The 12468-nt window shown below is 35.8% G+C and overlaps 1 protein-coding gene across 4 annotated transcripts in view; it reads left to right on the forward strand.

Annotated features, from left to right (window-relative positions):
- The window catches only part of St7l (suppression of tumorigenicity 7 like), a 214677-nt gene that overhangs the window by 130291 nt on the left and 71918 nt on the right, over positions 1-12468 (forward strand). The window contains exon 15 of one of the 4 annotated variants that reach the window (XM_047557027.1): positions 1079-1422. The exons of the other annotated variants lie outside the window; for them this stretch is intronic. Within the exon in view, the coding sequence (XP_047412983.1) occupies positions 1079-1114 (36 nt within the window). The 3' untranslated portion in view covers positions 1115-1422. Of the gene's footprint in view, positions 1-1078; positions 1423-12468 lie in introns of those variants that run through there. 4 annotated transcript variants of the gene reach the window in all.

Below are 12468 nucleotides of genomic sequence, written 5' to 3' on the forward strand. Positions count from 1 at the left end.
CTCCGGTGTCCCCTACAGCAGCGGTTCTCAAAACCTTTTGGTCTCAGAAGCCTTTACACTCTTAAATATTATCCATGTCTCCCAAAAAACTTTTGTTTGTTATGGTTTTTTTTCTATGTACCAATATTAAAAATTAACATGAACAGAGGAACCAACCAAAAAAACTCCTAATGGCCAAAGATAGACTCTCTGAGCAGCAAAATAAAATAGTTATTTGGATTGTAATCCAAAGTATAAAATAAATATCCATGAATCCATAAATAAATAAATGGGGAGAGACATATCCCAGGTAGAAGACTTCCTAATAATTTATGTACATATTCTGCCCTCAAAGAGCTGGAGTATAACTCCCCACTCTTCAAGTGCAGCCTGTGCCTTGTGACTTCTTTCCAAACGGTACAGTACAAGAAGGGAGGGTAGAGGAGAAGAGCGAATCTACAGTGGAGAAACTCGACAAATACCTCAATCAGGTGATCAAGGTCAAGTGTGATAGCATGTACGTTGGTATGATGTGATGACAATAACACTTGATTCTTTTGTTGCTGTGCAGCAAGAGAAACTCTCCTTGCTGGTGGGAATGCAAAATGGCACTGCCACCTTGGAAGACAGTTCAGAAGATTTTAGGAAACTGCACATATCCTTATTACACCATGCAGTGATTTCACTCCTTGAAAACTCAAAGGAGTTGAAAACTCACATCCACACAAAAAACTGCACACAAATGTTTATGGCAGCTCTCATCATAATTGCCAAAATTTGGAAGCAACTGGCATATCCTTCAGTAGATAAATGGATAAACTGTTACATCCAGAGCATGGAGTATTATTCATTGGTAGAAAGAAATGAGCAATCAAGTCATGAAGGAAACTTTAATGCATATTGCTGAATGAGAGAAGTCAATCTGAAAAGGCTGTGATTTCCAATTATATGTCATTTTGGAAAATGCAAAACTATGGAAACAGAAAAAGGGTAATTGTCAGGGTTCCTTCCTCTGGTTTTCCTTCCCCTAACCTCAGTGTAATCATGAGAAAAACATCAGGCAAATTCTATCAGAAGGACTTTTTTTCTTTCCCTGCAGTGCTGGAAATTGAACCCAGGACCTCACACACACTAAGCAAGCAGTCTACCCACAAGCTACATCCAAGCCTCCTCAGAGGGGCATTCTACAAAATACCTGGCCAGTACTCCTTAAAATTGTCAAGGTCATCAAAAACAAGAAAATTCTGAGAAACTGTTGTAGTCCAGAAGTACCTAAGGAGACATGACAGCTAAGTGATGTTCTTTTTTGTTGTTGTTTTTGTGGTACTGGGGATTGAACCCAGGGTGTTGTTAGGAGGTAAGCACTCTACCAACTGAGCTATCTCCCCAGCCCCATGGCAGCTAACTGTAACATTGTATCCTTGGATGAAATCCTGGAGAAGAAAAAGGGCATTACTGGAAAACTGAGGAAATCTGATTAAACGTGGACTTTGTTTAATAATGTGTTAATCTTGTGTCTTAGTCTGTTTTCTGTTGTTTAAAATAACAAGATACCACAATTATAAAGAATCATAAAATATTTTATAAATTACATAGGTAAATTATAAAGAGGTTTATTTTGGTTCACAGTTCTGGCCCAAGGTTGAGGGGCCACATCTGATGATGGTCTTCTTGCTGACAGAGTTGCAGTGTTACATAGGACAATATGTGAGCACGCGTGTATGCATATCCTCTTCTTTCTCTTCTTGTAAAGCCACTAGTATTCAATCATGGAAACTCCCTAATGACCCCAGTGATCTAATCCTAATCACTTTTCAAAGGCCCCACTGCCAAACACCATAGTACATTGTTTCTACCCTCTTAATACCTTGAGGACACTGGGGATCAAATTCCAACATGAGTTTCAGAGGAACAAACCATATTCAAATCCATAGTATATTGGTTCAATAATTGTGACAAATTTATAGCACTTCTGTAATGTAAATAACATGTTAATAATACAGAAAACACCTGGTGTAGTGGTGTATACCTGTAATCCCAAATACCTGGGAGGTGGAGGAAGGAGAAAGTTCCTACAAGCTCCTATCTCAAAATAGGTGGTTGAGTGCCCCTGGGTTTAATCCCCAGTGCCACAAAATAAACAATAAATACATTAAATAATAATAGAGAAAACCAAGTGTGGGATATATGGGCACTCTGTATTGCTTTTGTAGTTTTTTTTTTTTTTTTTTTTTTCTGTAAATCTAAAATAATTGTAAAAAAAAAAAAAAGACAAAATTTATCTTAAAAGATTAAAATAGAAGTGGGTTGGGGTGGTATACACCTGGAATCCCAGCAACTCAGAGGCCGAGTCAGGAGGATTACAAGTTCAAGGTCAGCCTCAGCAATTTAATGAGGCTCTGCCTGCCTCCAAATAAAAAATTAAAAGGGCTGAGGATGTAGTTCAGTGGTAACCCCAATTCAATCCCATGTACCAAAAAGCACCCAAAAAACATATATATATATATATATATATATATTTTTTTTTTTTTAATGAAGACATTTATATTATGTGCAAGGCCCTGGGTTCAGTCACCAGTACCACACACACACAAAATGGAGACAATTAAAAATAATTTTTGGGACTGAGGTTGTGGCTCAGTGGTAGAGCACTTGCCTAGTATGTTTGAGGCACTGGGTTCATTTCTCAGCACCATGTATAAATAAGTGAATAAAACAAAGGTCCATCAACATCTAAAAAATATTTTTAAAAAAATTCTTTATTTAAAATTAGTAATACAACCCAAAACTTGTTAATATTAATGCCATATTTTATGAAAACATAACTATAATTTCCAAAACAAAAAAAGAATGACATTATTTAACATTTTTGTAAATATCTTTAAGGTGTGGATTCTCATAGTGCTGCTATATTTAGTCTGTTGTGATATTACTCATCTTGTAGCCTCTGAATGCAGGTAAAAAGGGCAAATAACATCTTTTGTCTGTGTGTGTGTGTGTGTGTGTGTGTGTGGTACAGGGATTGAACCCAGGAGAGCACTATCTCTAAACTACACCCCCAGTCCTTTTTATTTTATTTTGAGATAGGATCTAGCTAATTTGCTGAAGGTCTCACTAAATTGCTGAGGTTGACCTCAAACTTGTGATTCTCCTGCCTCAGTCTCCAAAGGTAGCTGGGATTACAGGTAGGCATCACTATGGTTAGCCAAATAATTATCTTAATATTGCTGTGAACCTCTTTGAAAACCACTATGTTAGCAACATCATCCATTACTATAATTCTAGATCCCTGACGATTCAGTTTCTTATTGACATCTCTTCTGAGTTCTCTGATTATGTCTGTAATACAACCTCTTCTCCCCAATCACCTACCCTTTTATGACTTCCCTCTATGTCAACATGACCACCATGTCTCCAGGCATAGCAACTTTGTGGAATTAATAACCACAGCATAAAATAACTTAGTAATAGGACTCCTCTCATTTTTCATAAACATGTTGAGAAGTGTCACAACCCCTAGACTAGTGTATGTGTGATAAACTGTTGTTGGATGATTAAGACAATTCTGGAGTCAGACCTCTTTTTCTGATGAAATCTACTTTTCCAAACATAGCAGCCTGAGTTTCATCCATGCAATTATAATGCTTCATGGTTTAGTAGGTTTCGCATTTACTTTGTTTTAGCAAAGATGACTTTCTCTCATTGCCACAGCTAGGTAAACCCATTGTGACCAAGGGATATGCCTTTAGAGCAACTTCCTGTCATCTTCAGAAATGAGCTGTGGGGGCATTCAAATTCTGTAAAAGTGTTCCCTTCCACAGAATGCTATCCACACTTGCCCTGTCAATGAAACAACCAATATTGTTGGTTTCCTGTGGCAAGTAACTCTCTGAGCTTTAGTCTCCCAAAGGGTCCAGTTGACACTGTCATTTTCTGCATCATCTTGGATGCCTTTGTGCATCTTTGTTTTTTCTTTTTGTACTAGGAATTGAACCCAGGGGCACTTTACCACTGAGCCCCATCCCCAGGTCTTTTTCTTTTTTCTTTTCTTTTTTTTTTTTTTTTTTTTTGTTGTAGATGAATATAATACCTTTATTTTATTTATTTATTTTTATGTGGTGATGGGGATCAAACCCAGTGCCTCACATATGCTAGGCAAGCATTCTACCACTGAGCCCCAACCCAACCCTAACCTTTTTTTTTTTTTTTTTTTGAGACAGGGTCTTTTTTAAAAAAATATTTTTTTAGTTGTCAATGGATTTATTTATTTTTTATTTATATGAGGTGTTGAGAATCAAACCCAGTTCATCACACATGCAAGGCAAGTGCTCTTCCATTGAGTTACAACCCCAACCCCATTGAGACGGTCTTGCTAAGCTACCCAGGCTGGCGCCGAGCCTGTGATCCTCCTGCCTTAGCCTCCTGAGTCACTGAGATTACAGATGTGCACCACTGCACCAGACTTTAGAATATTTTTGTTATTTTCTCCCTGCTTTCAAAATCATAGAAATAATACATTCATGTAAATAAAGACTTCAAACATATACATGTAGTAAAAAGTGAAGTCCCTCTTCATAGTCCTTCTTAGAGTTAAGCACAATTAACATTTCGGCTCAGATACTGCTATGTACTTTCTGGGATAAATCATGTGTAATTCTGGACTAGAACTGGGACCAAACTATTAACATTATTTTGATTTGCATTTTCCCCTCCAAAACACATCTGTTATCTTTCTATGCTAATTTTTGTAGTTATTATATAATATTCTAAGCTGTGCATGTATCATAATTTACTTAACTACTCTACTGATGAATATCCAGGTTATGTCCAGATTCGTGTATTACAATCAATACTGCATACATATCTTGAGCAATATGTGATTATTTCTCTAGAAATGAAACTGCTAGGTCCATGGACATGCATATTCTAAATTTTGAGGCATATCAAAGTGTTCTTTGAAAAGATTATACCCGTTTACACAACTTAGGAGCCCTCATTTCTCTATATTCTCACCAAATTTTGGACATGGATCTTTTAAAATACTCTTTCCAATTTGATACTATATCATAGATTTTATTAGTATTACTCCAATTATCAATGCATGCTAGGCAAGCACTTTGCTGCTGAGCCACATCCCCAGCCCCCTTTGTAACATTTTGAGATAGGGTTTGCTCTAGGTTGCTGAGACTGGCTTTGAATTTGTGATCCTCCTGCCTTGACCTCCCAAGCAGCTGGGATTACAGGTGTGTACCACTCTACCTGCCATTGCATCAGTTTTGAGGAATGTATAATGACATGTACCCCCATTAAAGTATTACATAGAGCAGTTTCACTACCCTAAAAATCCTCTTTGCTCTTCCTATTCATCCCTCTCAACTAAATCCTGGCAACTACTGATTCTTTTACTGTTTCCATAGTTTTGCATTTTCTAGAATGTCATGTAATTGGAAATCACAGCCTTTTCAGATTGACTTCTCTCACTTAGCAATATGTCTTTTCATGGTTCAATGGCTCATTTCTTTTTAACACTGAATAATAGTCTATTCTCTGGATGTAACACAGTTTATTTATCCGTTCATCTACTGAAGAATATGTTAGTTGCTTCCAGATTTTGACAATTATGATTAGAGCTGCCATAAACATTTGTGTGCAGGTTTTTTTCCTGGATGTAAGTTTTCAACTTCTTCGGGCAAATAGAGGAGTGGAATTACTGCATGATATGGTAAGAGTATGTGGAGTTTTCTAAAAACTCCTCAGTTGTCTTCCAAACTGATTATGCCATTTTGCATTCCCACCAGCAAAGAGTGAGAGAGAAATTTCTCTTGCTTCACAATCTTGTCAGCATTGTTAGTGTTTTAAATTTGATCATTCCAATATGTGTGCAGTGGTATCTCATTGTTATTTTAGTTTACATTTCCTTAGTTACTTATAATGTGGAGTATCTTTTAAAAGTTTTCTTAGTTGTTTATGAAGGTTTATTTTATTCGTTTATTTATATGTGATGCTGAGAATCAACCCAGTGCCTCACACATGCTAGGGAAGTGCTCTAGCACTGAGCCACAACCTCAGTCCATGTGGAGTATCTTTCATATACTTATTTGCTCTGTGTATATCTTTTTTGGTGATGTGTCTGTTCAGGCCTTTGGCCCAATTTTTAATTGGATTCTTTTGTGTTTTTTGATTGAGTTTTTTTAAAAAAATACTTTTTCTTAAAGCATCAAAATTATACGTAATAATTAGATTCAATTTGACAAAATCATACATGCAAAGAACTTAATTTCAAGTCCCATCTCCCCCTTTTCCTTCCCTCCTCATTCCTTCTTTTCTCCTTCCTCTACTTTATTAAACTTCCTTACTTCTGCATGTACATAAAAGTGAAATTCCCATTGGTAGTTTTACATATGAATTAACATGATTTTGTTAAATTAATTCCATTTATCTTCCCCTTTCCCTTCCTTCCTCCCTCTTGTTCTTCTACATCTACTCCACCTATCTTCCTATTTCTTTATGATATCCAATTCCCTTCCTGACTCCCTTCTTTCTCTTATTTTGCTCCAGCTTCTACATATGAGAGAAAACATTCAACCTTTGATTTTCTGAGTCTGGCTTATTTCACTTAGAATGGTTTTCTCTATTTCCATCCATTTACCAGCAAATGCCTTTATTTCATTCTTCTTATGGCTGAGCAAAACTCTATTGTGTATATATAGCACATTTCTTAATTCATTTATCTATTGACAGACATCTGGGTTGATTCCATAATCTGACTATTGTGAATTGTGCTACTGTAGACATTGTAGTGGCTGCCTCAATATAGAATGCTGATTTTATATCTTTTGGATAAACACCGAGGAGTGGAATGGTGTTTCACTTCTAGTTTTTTGAGGAATCTTCACACTGCTTTACAGAGTGGTTGTACTAATTTGAATCCCCACCAAAAATGTAAGATTGTACCTTTCCCTCCCACATCTTTGCCAGCACTTATTACTATTCATGTTCTTAATAATTGCCATTCTGACTGCAGTGAGATGAAATATTAGTGTAGTTTCGATTTGCATTTCCCTAATTGCTAGAGATGTTGAACATTTTATCATATATTTCTTGGTCATTCATGTTTCTTCTTTTGAGAATTTTCTCTTTAGTTCTTTTGACCATTTGTTGATTGGTCTAGTGTTTTTTTGGCATTAAGTTTTTTAAGTTCTTCATATATTTTGGATATATTCCCCTTTCAGAGAAGTAGCTGGCAAAGATTTTCTCCCATTCTGTAGGCTCTCTCGTCACTCTCTTAATAATTCCTTTGCTGTTTAATTTGATGGCATCCCACTTATTGATTCTTGGTTTTATTTCTTGAGCTTTAGGGGTATTGTTGAGAAAGTCAGAGCCTGCACTTGTATGATGGAGTGTTGACCCTATTTTTTCTTCTAGCAAGGTTTCTAGTTTAATTTCTAAGTCTTTGATCCAATTCAATTTAACTTTTGCAGAAGATGAAAAATAGGGTTGTAAATTCACTCTTCTACATGTGGATATCTAGTTTTCCCAGCACCACTTATTAAAAAGTCTTTTTTTCCAACATATATTTTTGGTATCTTTGTCAATATCAGATGGCTATATAAATTTGGGTTTTTCTCTGTGTCTTCTATTCTATTCCATTGGTCTTCATGTCTATTTTGATGCCAATACCATGCTGTTTTTGCTATTGTAGCTCTGTAATGTAATTATGATGCCTTCTGTATCACTTTTCTTGCTCAGAATTGCTTTGGTTATTCTGGGTTTCTTATTTTATTTTTTTTTATTTTTGTGAAGAATGTCACTGGTATTTTGTACTTTGATGGGACTTGCATTGAATGTATATATTACTTTTAGTAATATAACCATTTTGACCATATTAATTCTGCTTGTCCAAGAACATGGGATGTCTTTCCATTTTCTGAGGTACTTTTTAGTTTCTTTCTTCAGCGTTCTATAGTTTTCATAGTAGTGATCTTTCACCTCCTTAGTTAGATTAATTCCCAGATTTTTTTAGGTTATTGTGAAGGGGATGATTTTCCTGATTTCTTTCTCAGTTGAATCACTGTTGGAGTATAGAAAAGCTAGTGATTTATAAGTGTTGATCTTGTATCCTGCTACTTTGCTAAATTGATTTGTTAACTCTAGAAGTCTTAAGGTGAAATTTTTTTAGGTCTCCTAGATATAGGATCATGTCAGCAGCAAACAGTGAGAGTTTGACTTCTTCTTTTCTAATTTATATTCTTTTAATTTTTTTCTCTTGCCTGATTGGCCTGTCTAGAATTTCGAGAATTATATTGAATAGAAGTGGTAAGAATGAACATCCTTGTCTTGTTCCTGATTTTAGAGGAAAAGCTCTTAGTTTTTCTCCATTCAATATGATTTTGGCTATGAGTTTGTCATAAGTAGCCTTTATAATGTTGAGGTAAGTTCCTTTTACCCCTAGTTTCTCCAGGGTTTTTTTTTTAAATATTTTTTTAGTTGTATCCTTATTTTATTTGTTTATTTTTTTAGGTGGTACCAGGGATCAAACCCAGTGCCTCATGTGTGCTAGGCAAGCGCTCTACTACTGACCCACAACCCCAGTGTTTTTAAAAAATATTTTTATTAGTTGTTGGTGGACCTTTATTTTATTTATTTATATGCAGTTCTGAGGTTTGAACCCAATGCCTTACACATGCTAGGCAAGCACTCTACCACTAAGCCACAACCCCCAACCCTCTCCAGTGTTTTTAACATAAATGGTTGCTGTATTTTATCATAGGCCTTTTCTGCATCTATTGAAATGAGCATATGATTTTTATTCTTAATTCTATTGAGGTGGTGAATTACATTTATTGATTTATGTATATTGAACTGTCCTTGCATCTCTGGGATGAAGCCCACTTGATCATGGTATATTATATTCTTAATATAGTTTTTTTGGGGGGAAGGGTACTGGGGATTCAATCCTGGGGTGCTTTACCACTGAGCCACATCCCTAGCCCTTTTATTTTTTATTTTGAGAAAGGGGCTCACTAAGTTGCTTAGGAACATGCTAAGTTGCTGAGGCTGGCTTTGAACTTGTAATCCTCCTGCCTCAGCCTCCCATGTTGCTGGAATTACAGGCATATGCCACATCACCTGGCTTAATATGTTTTTGAATGTGGTTTGCTAATATTTTATTAAGGATTTTTGTATCTATGTTCATCTGTAGTTCTCTTTCCTACATGGGTCTTTGTATGATTTTGATATCAGTGTTATACTAGCTTCATAGAATGTGTTTGGGAGAGTTCCTTCCCTTTCAATTTCATGGAATAATGTGAGGAAGACTCAGGTTAATTCTTTTTTAAGGTTTGGTAGAACTCTGCTGAGAATCCCATCTGGCCTGGGCTTTGTTGGTAGGCTTCTAATTGCTGTTTCAATGTCATTGATATGGTCTTTTTAGGCTTTCTATATCTTCCTGTTCAGTTTGGGCAAGTCATATGTGTCTAAAAATCTGCCAGTGTCTTCTAGATTTTGCAGTTTATTGAACTATAAATTTTAAAATAGTTTCTAATGATCCTCTGGATTTCAGAAGTGTCAGTGATAATAAATATGTTTTTCATCTCTAATCTTGTTAATTTGGGTATTCTCCTTTCTTTTGGTTAGTTTGGCTTATTTCTCTTTTCCAAGAACCAACTCTTTGTTGCCTTGATTCTCATATTGTTTTTTATTCTCAATTTCATTAATTTGGGCTCTGATTCTTATTATTTTTGTCTTCTACTGACTTTGGAGTTATTTAGTTCTTTTTTCCCTAAGACTTTGAGGTGGAACATGAGCTTATTTACTTGGGATCTCTCTGTTTTTTTAATGTAGGCACTCAAAGTAATAAATTTTCCTCTTAGAACTGCTTTCATACTGTCCAAATATTTTGATATGTTGTATCTTTGTTTTCATTTATTTCTAAGAATTTCTTCTGTCCTTTCTTCTTTGACACAGTCTTCATTTAAGAGTATTGTTTAATTTCCATGTGTTTATGTGGTTTTTATTACTTTTCTTACTTTTGATTTCTAGTTTCATTCCATTATGATCCAATAGAATGCATGGGCTTATATCAATCTTACATGTGTAGTTAGAAAAATTTTTTTAAATTTGGGGACTTCTGTGTAGATGGCAAGCAGGGTAGGAACTGAAAATTCTTCTTTCTTGGAGCCTGGTTTTTGTTTGGGGGATTTTGTCTCTCCACTTCTATGTGTTGAAGTTATGTTTAGGCTCAGGTGGGGTTAGATCTTGTGTCAAGTGAGGTTCATTATTGTTTGGCAAGTTTGTAAAGATTTCTCAGTGGCAGTGTCTCTACTCTGTAGGCTTGAAGTGTCCCAATCACTTTCTAGTCCCTTTTAGAGAGAGGGGGAGCTAGGAGTAGAACAAATGTCAGTAACTGATAAATGTCTGGAGTCCACTTTGATGTCTCTGATATTACTTATCATCTCACTGAAAAGATTTCCTCTTGCTTTGTGGGTCTGATGCTGAGCGACTGCTATGAGATGTCTCTTTCCTCTGGATTGCTACCTTCTCCCCTTCTGTTATTGTTTTCTTCACTTGGGCTCTGTGTTTTCTTGCTCTATGTTCCTGGACCAGTGATTGTAAATAGTTGGATTTTTGTTGCAGGTATTTTTCTTTGTTTGTAATTTTCATCAATTTTGTACTTCCTGGTTTTCGGGTTGCCCAGTGTTCTCCCTATGGTTCTTTCAGCACCTGTGTAGTAGAGAAACCTGGGGCTGTTGAGAATAGGAGAGGGAGCCTACAAATGTGTCTGAAGAAAGGGACTTCAGAAACAAATGCTCCACCAGATTGCCCTGGGTTTTTTAAAAAAAATTTCCAAATCTTTATTTATTTATCTGTGGTGTTGAGACTCACACATGCCAGGCAAGCGCTCTGCCACTGAGCCATGACCCCCAGACCCCTATTTTTTTTTTTTTTTTTTTTTTTTTTTTTTTTTGCTGGGAGTACTGGGAATTGAACCCAGGGCCTTGTGCTTGACAGGCAAGCACTCTACAAACAGCTATAGCCCCAATCTCCTACCTAATTGAGTTTTAAGAGGGTTTTTGTTGTTGTTGTTGTTGTTGTTATAGTTGTTGTTGTTGTTGTTCTTTACCCCTGAGTTCAATCCCAAACCCCAACACTTTTTATTTTATTGTTTTTTATTTTGAGACAGGGTCTCACTAAGTTGCTGAGGTTGGCCTAGAACTTGTGATCCTCCTTCCTCAGCCTCCAGAGTCATTGGTATTACAGGCATGTGCCATCATACTCAACTTGTATATTTTTGAATAACTGTTCTTTATCAAAGGACTAAGGGTGTGGCTCAGTTGTACAGCATTTGCTTAGTGTGGGTGAAGTACCTGGTTCTATCCCTAGCAACACACACACACACACACACACACACACACACACACACACAATCAAAATGAGTAACAGTTCTTTATCAACTATGTCTTTTTTTCAAATTGTTTCTCCCAGTCTGTGACTTGTCTTCTCATTCTCTTGACACTGTTTTAAACATCATATGATTTTTTACTTTATTGAAGTCCATCTTATCGATTATTTCTTTTTTTTTTTTTATTGTAAACAAATGGGATACATGTTGTTTCTCTGTCTGTACATGGCGTAAAGGCATACCATTTGTGTAATCATAAATTTACATAGGGTAATGTTGTTTGATTCATTCTGCCATTTTTTCCCTTCCCTCGATTATTTCTTATCAATTATTATTTCAGTGATCATGCCTTTGTATCTAAAAAGCCATTGTCAAAAGCCATGGTGAACTAGATTTCCTCCTGTTTTCTAGGAGTTCTGTAGTTTCATGTTTCACATTTAGTCTATGATCCATTTTTGAGTTAATTTTTGTAAAGAGTATAAAGTTTGTGCCTAGGTTCTTTGCCACCTTTTGAAAAGACTACCTTTGCTCCATTGTATTGTCTTTGTTCCTTTGTTTGTCCAAAATCAGTTGACTCTATTTATGTAAGTCTATTTCAGCTCCCTCTTCTGTTGCTTTGACCTTTTTATTCTTTTGCAAGTACCGTTCTGTCCTGATTACTGTAGCTTTATGGTATGTCTTTAAGTCAGGTAATATCAATCCTCTGATTTTGTTCTCCTCCAATATTGTGTTGGCTATTCTAGATTGTTTGCTTCTCCATGTCAACTTGAGGGTCATTTTGTAGATATTCAGAAAATAACTTGTTGGGTTTTTTTGAATGAGATTGCATAGAATCTACACATCAAATTGGGAAAACCTGACATCTTGACAATGTTGAGTCTTCTTATCCATGAACATAAGCTATGTCTCCATTTATTTAGTTCTTCCTTGATTTCTTTTATTGCAATTTTATAGTTTCCTCAAATAGATCTTGTTCATGTTTTATTAAATTTATATCTAAATATTTCATCAGGGGCACTAATATAAATGGTATTATGTTTTATAGCTCAAATTCTACTTGTTCATTGCTGGTATGTAAGTGGCACAAA

Source organism: Sciurus carolinensis, chromosome 1, assembly GCF_902686445.1.
Source record: "Sciurus carolinensis chromosome 1, mSciCar1.2, whole genome shotgun sequence".
NCBI classification, from domain to species: Eukaryota; Metazoa; Chordata; class Mammalia; order Rodentia; family Sciuridae; genus Sciurus; species Sciurus carolinensis.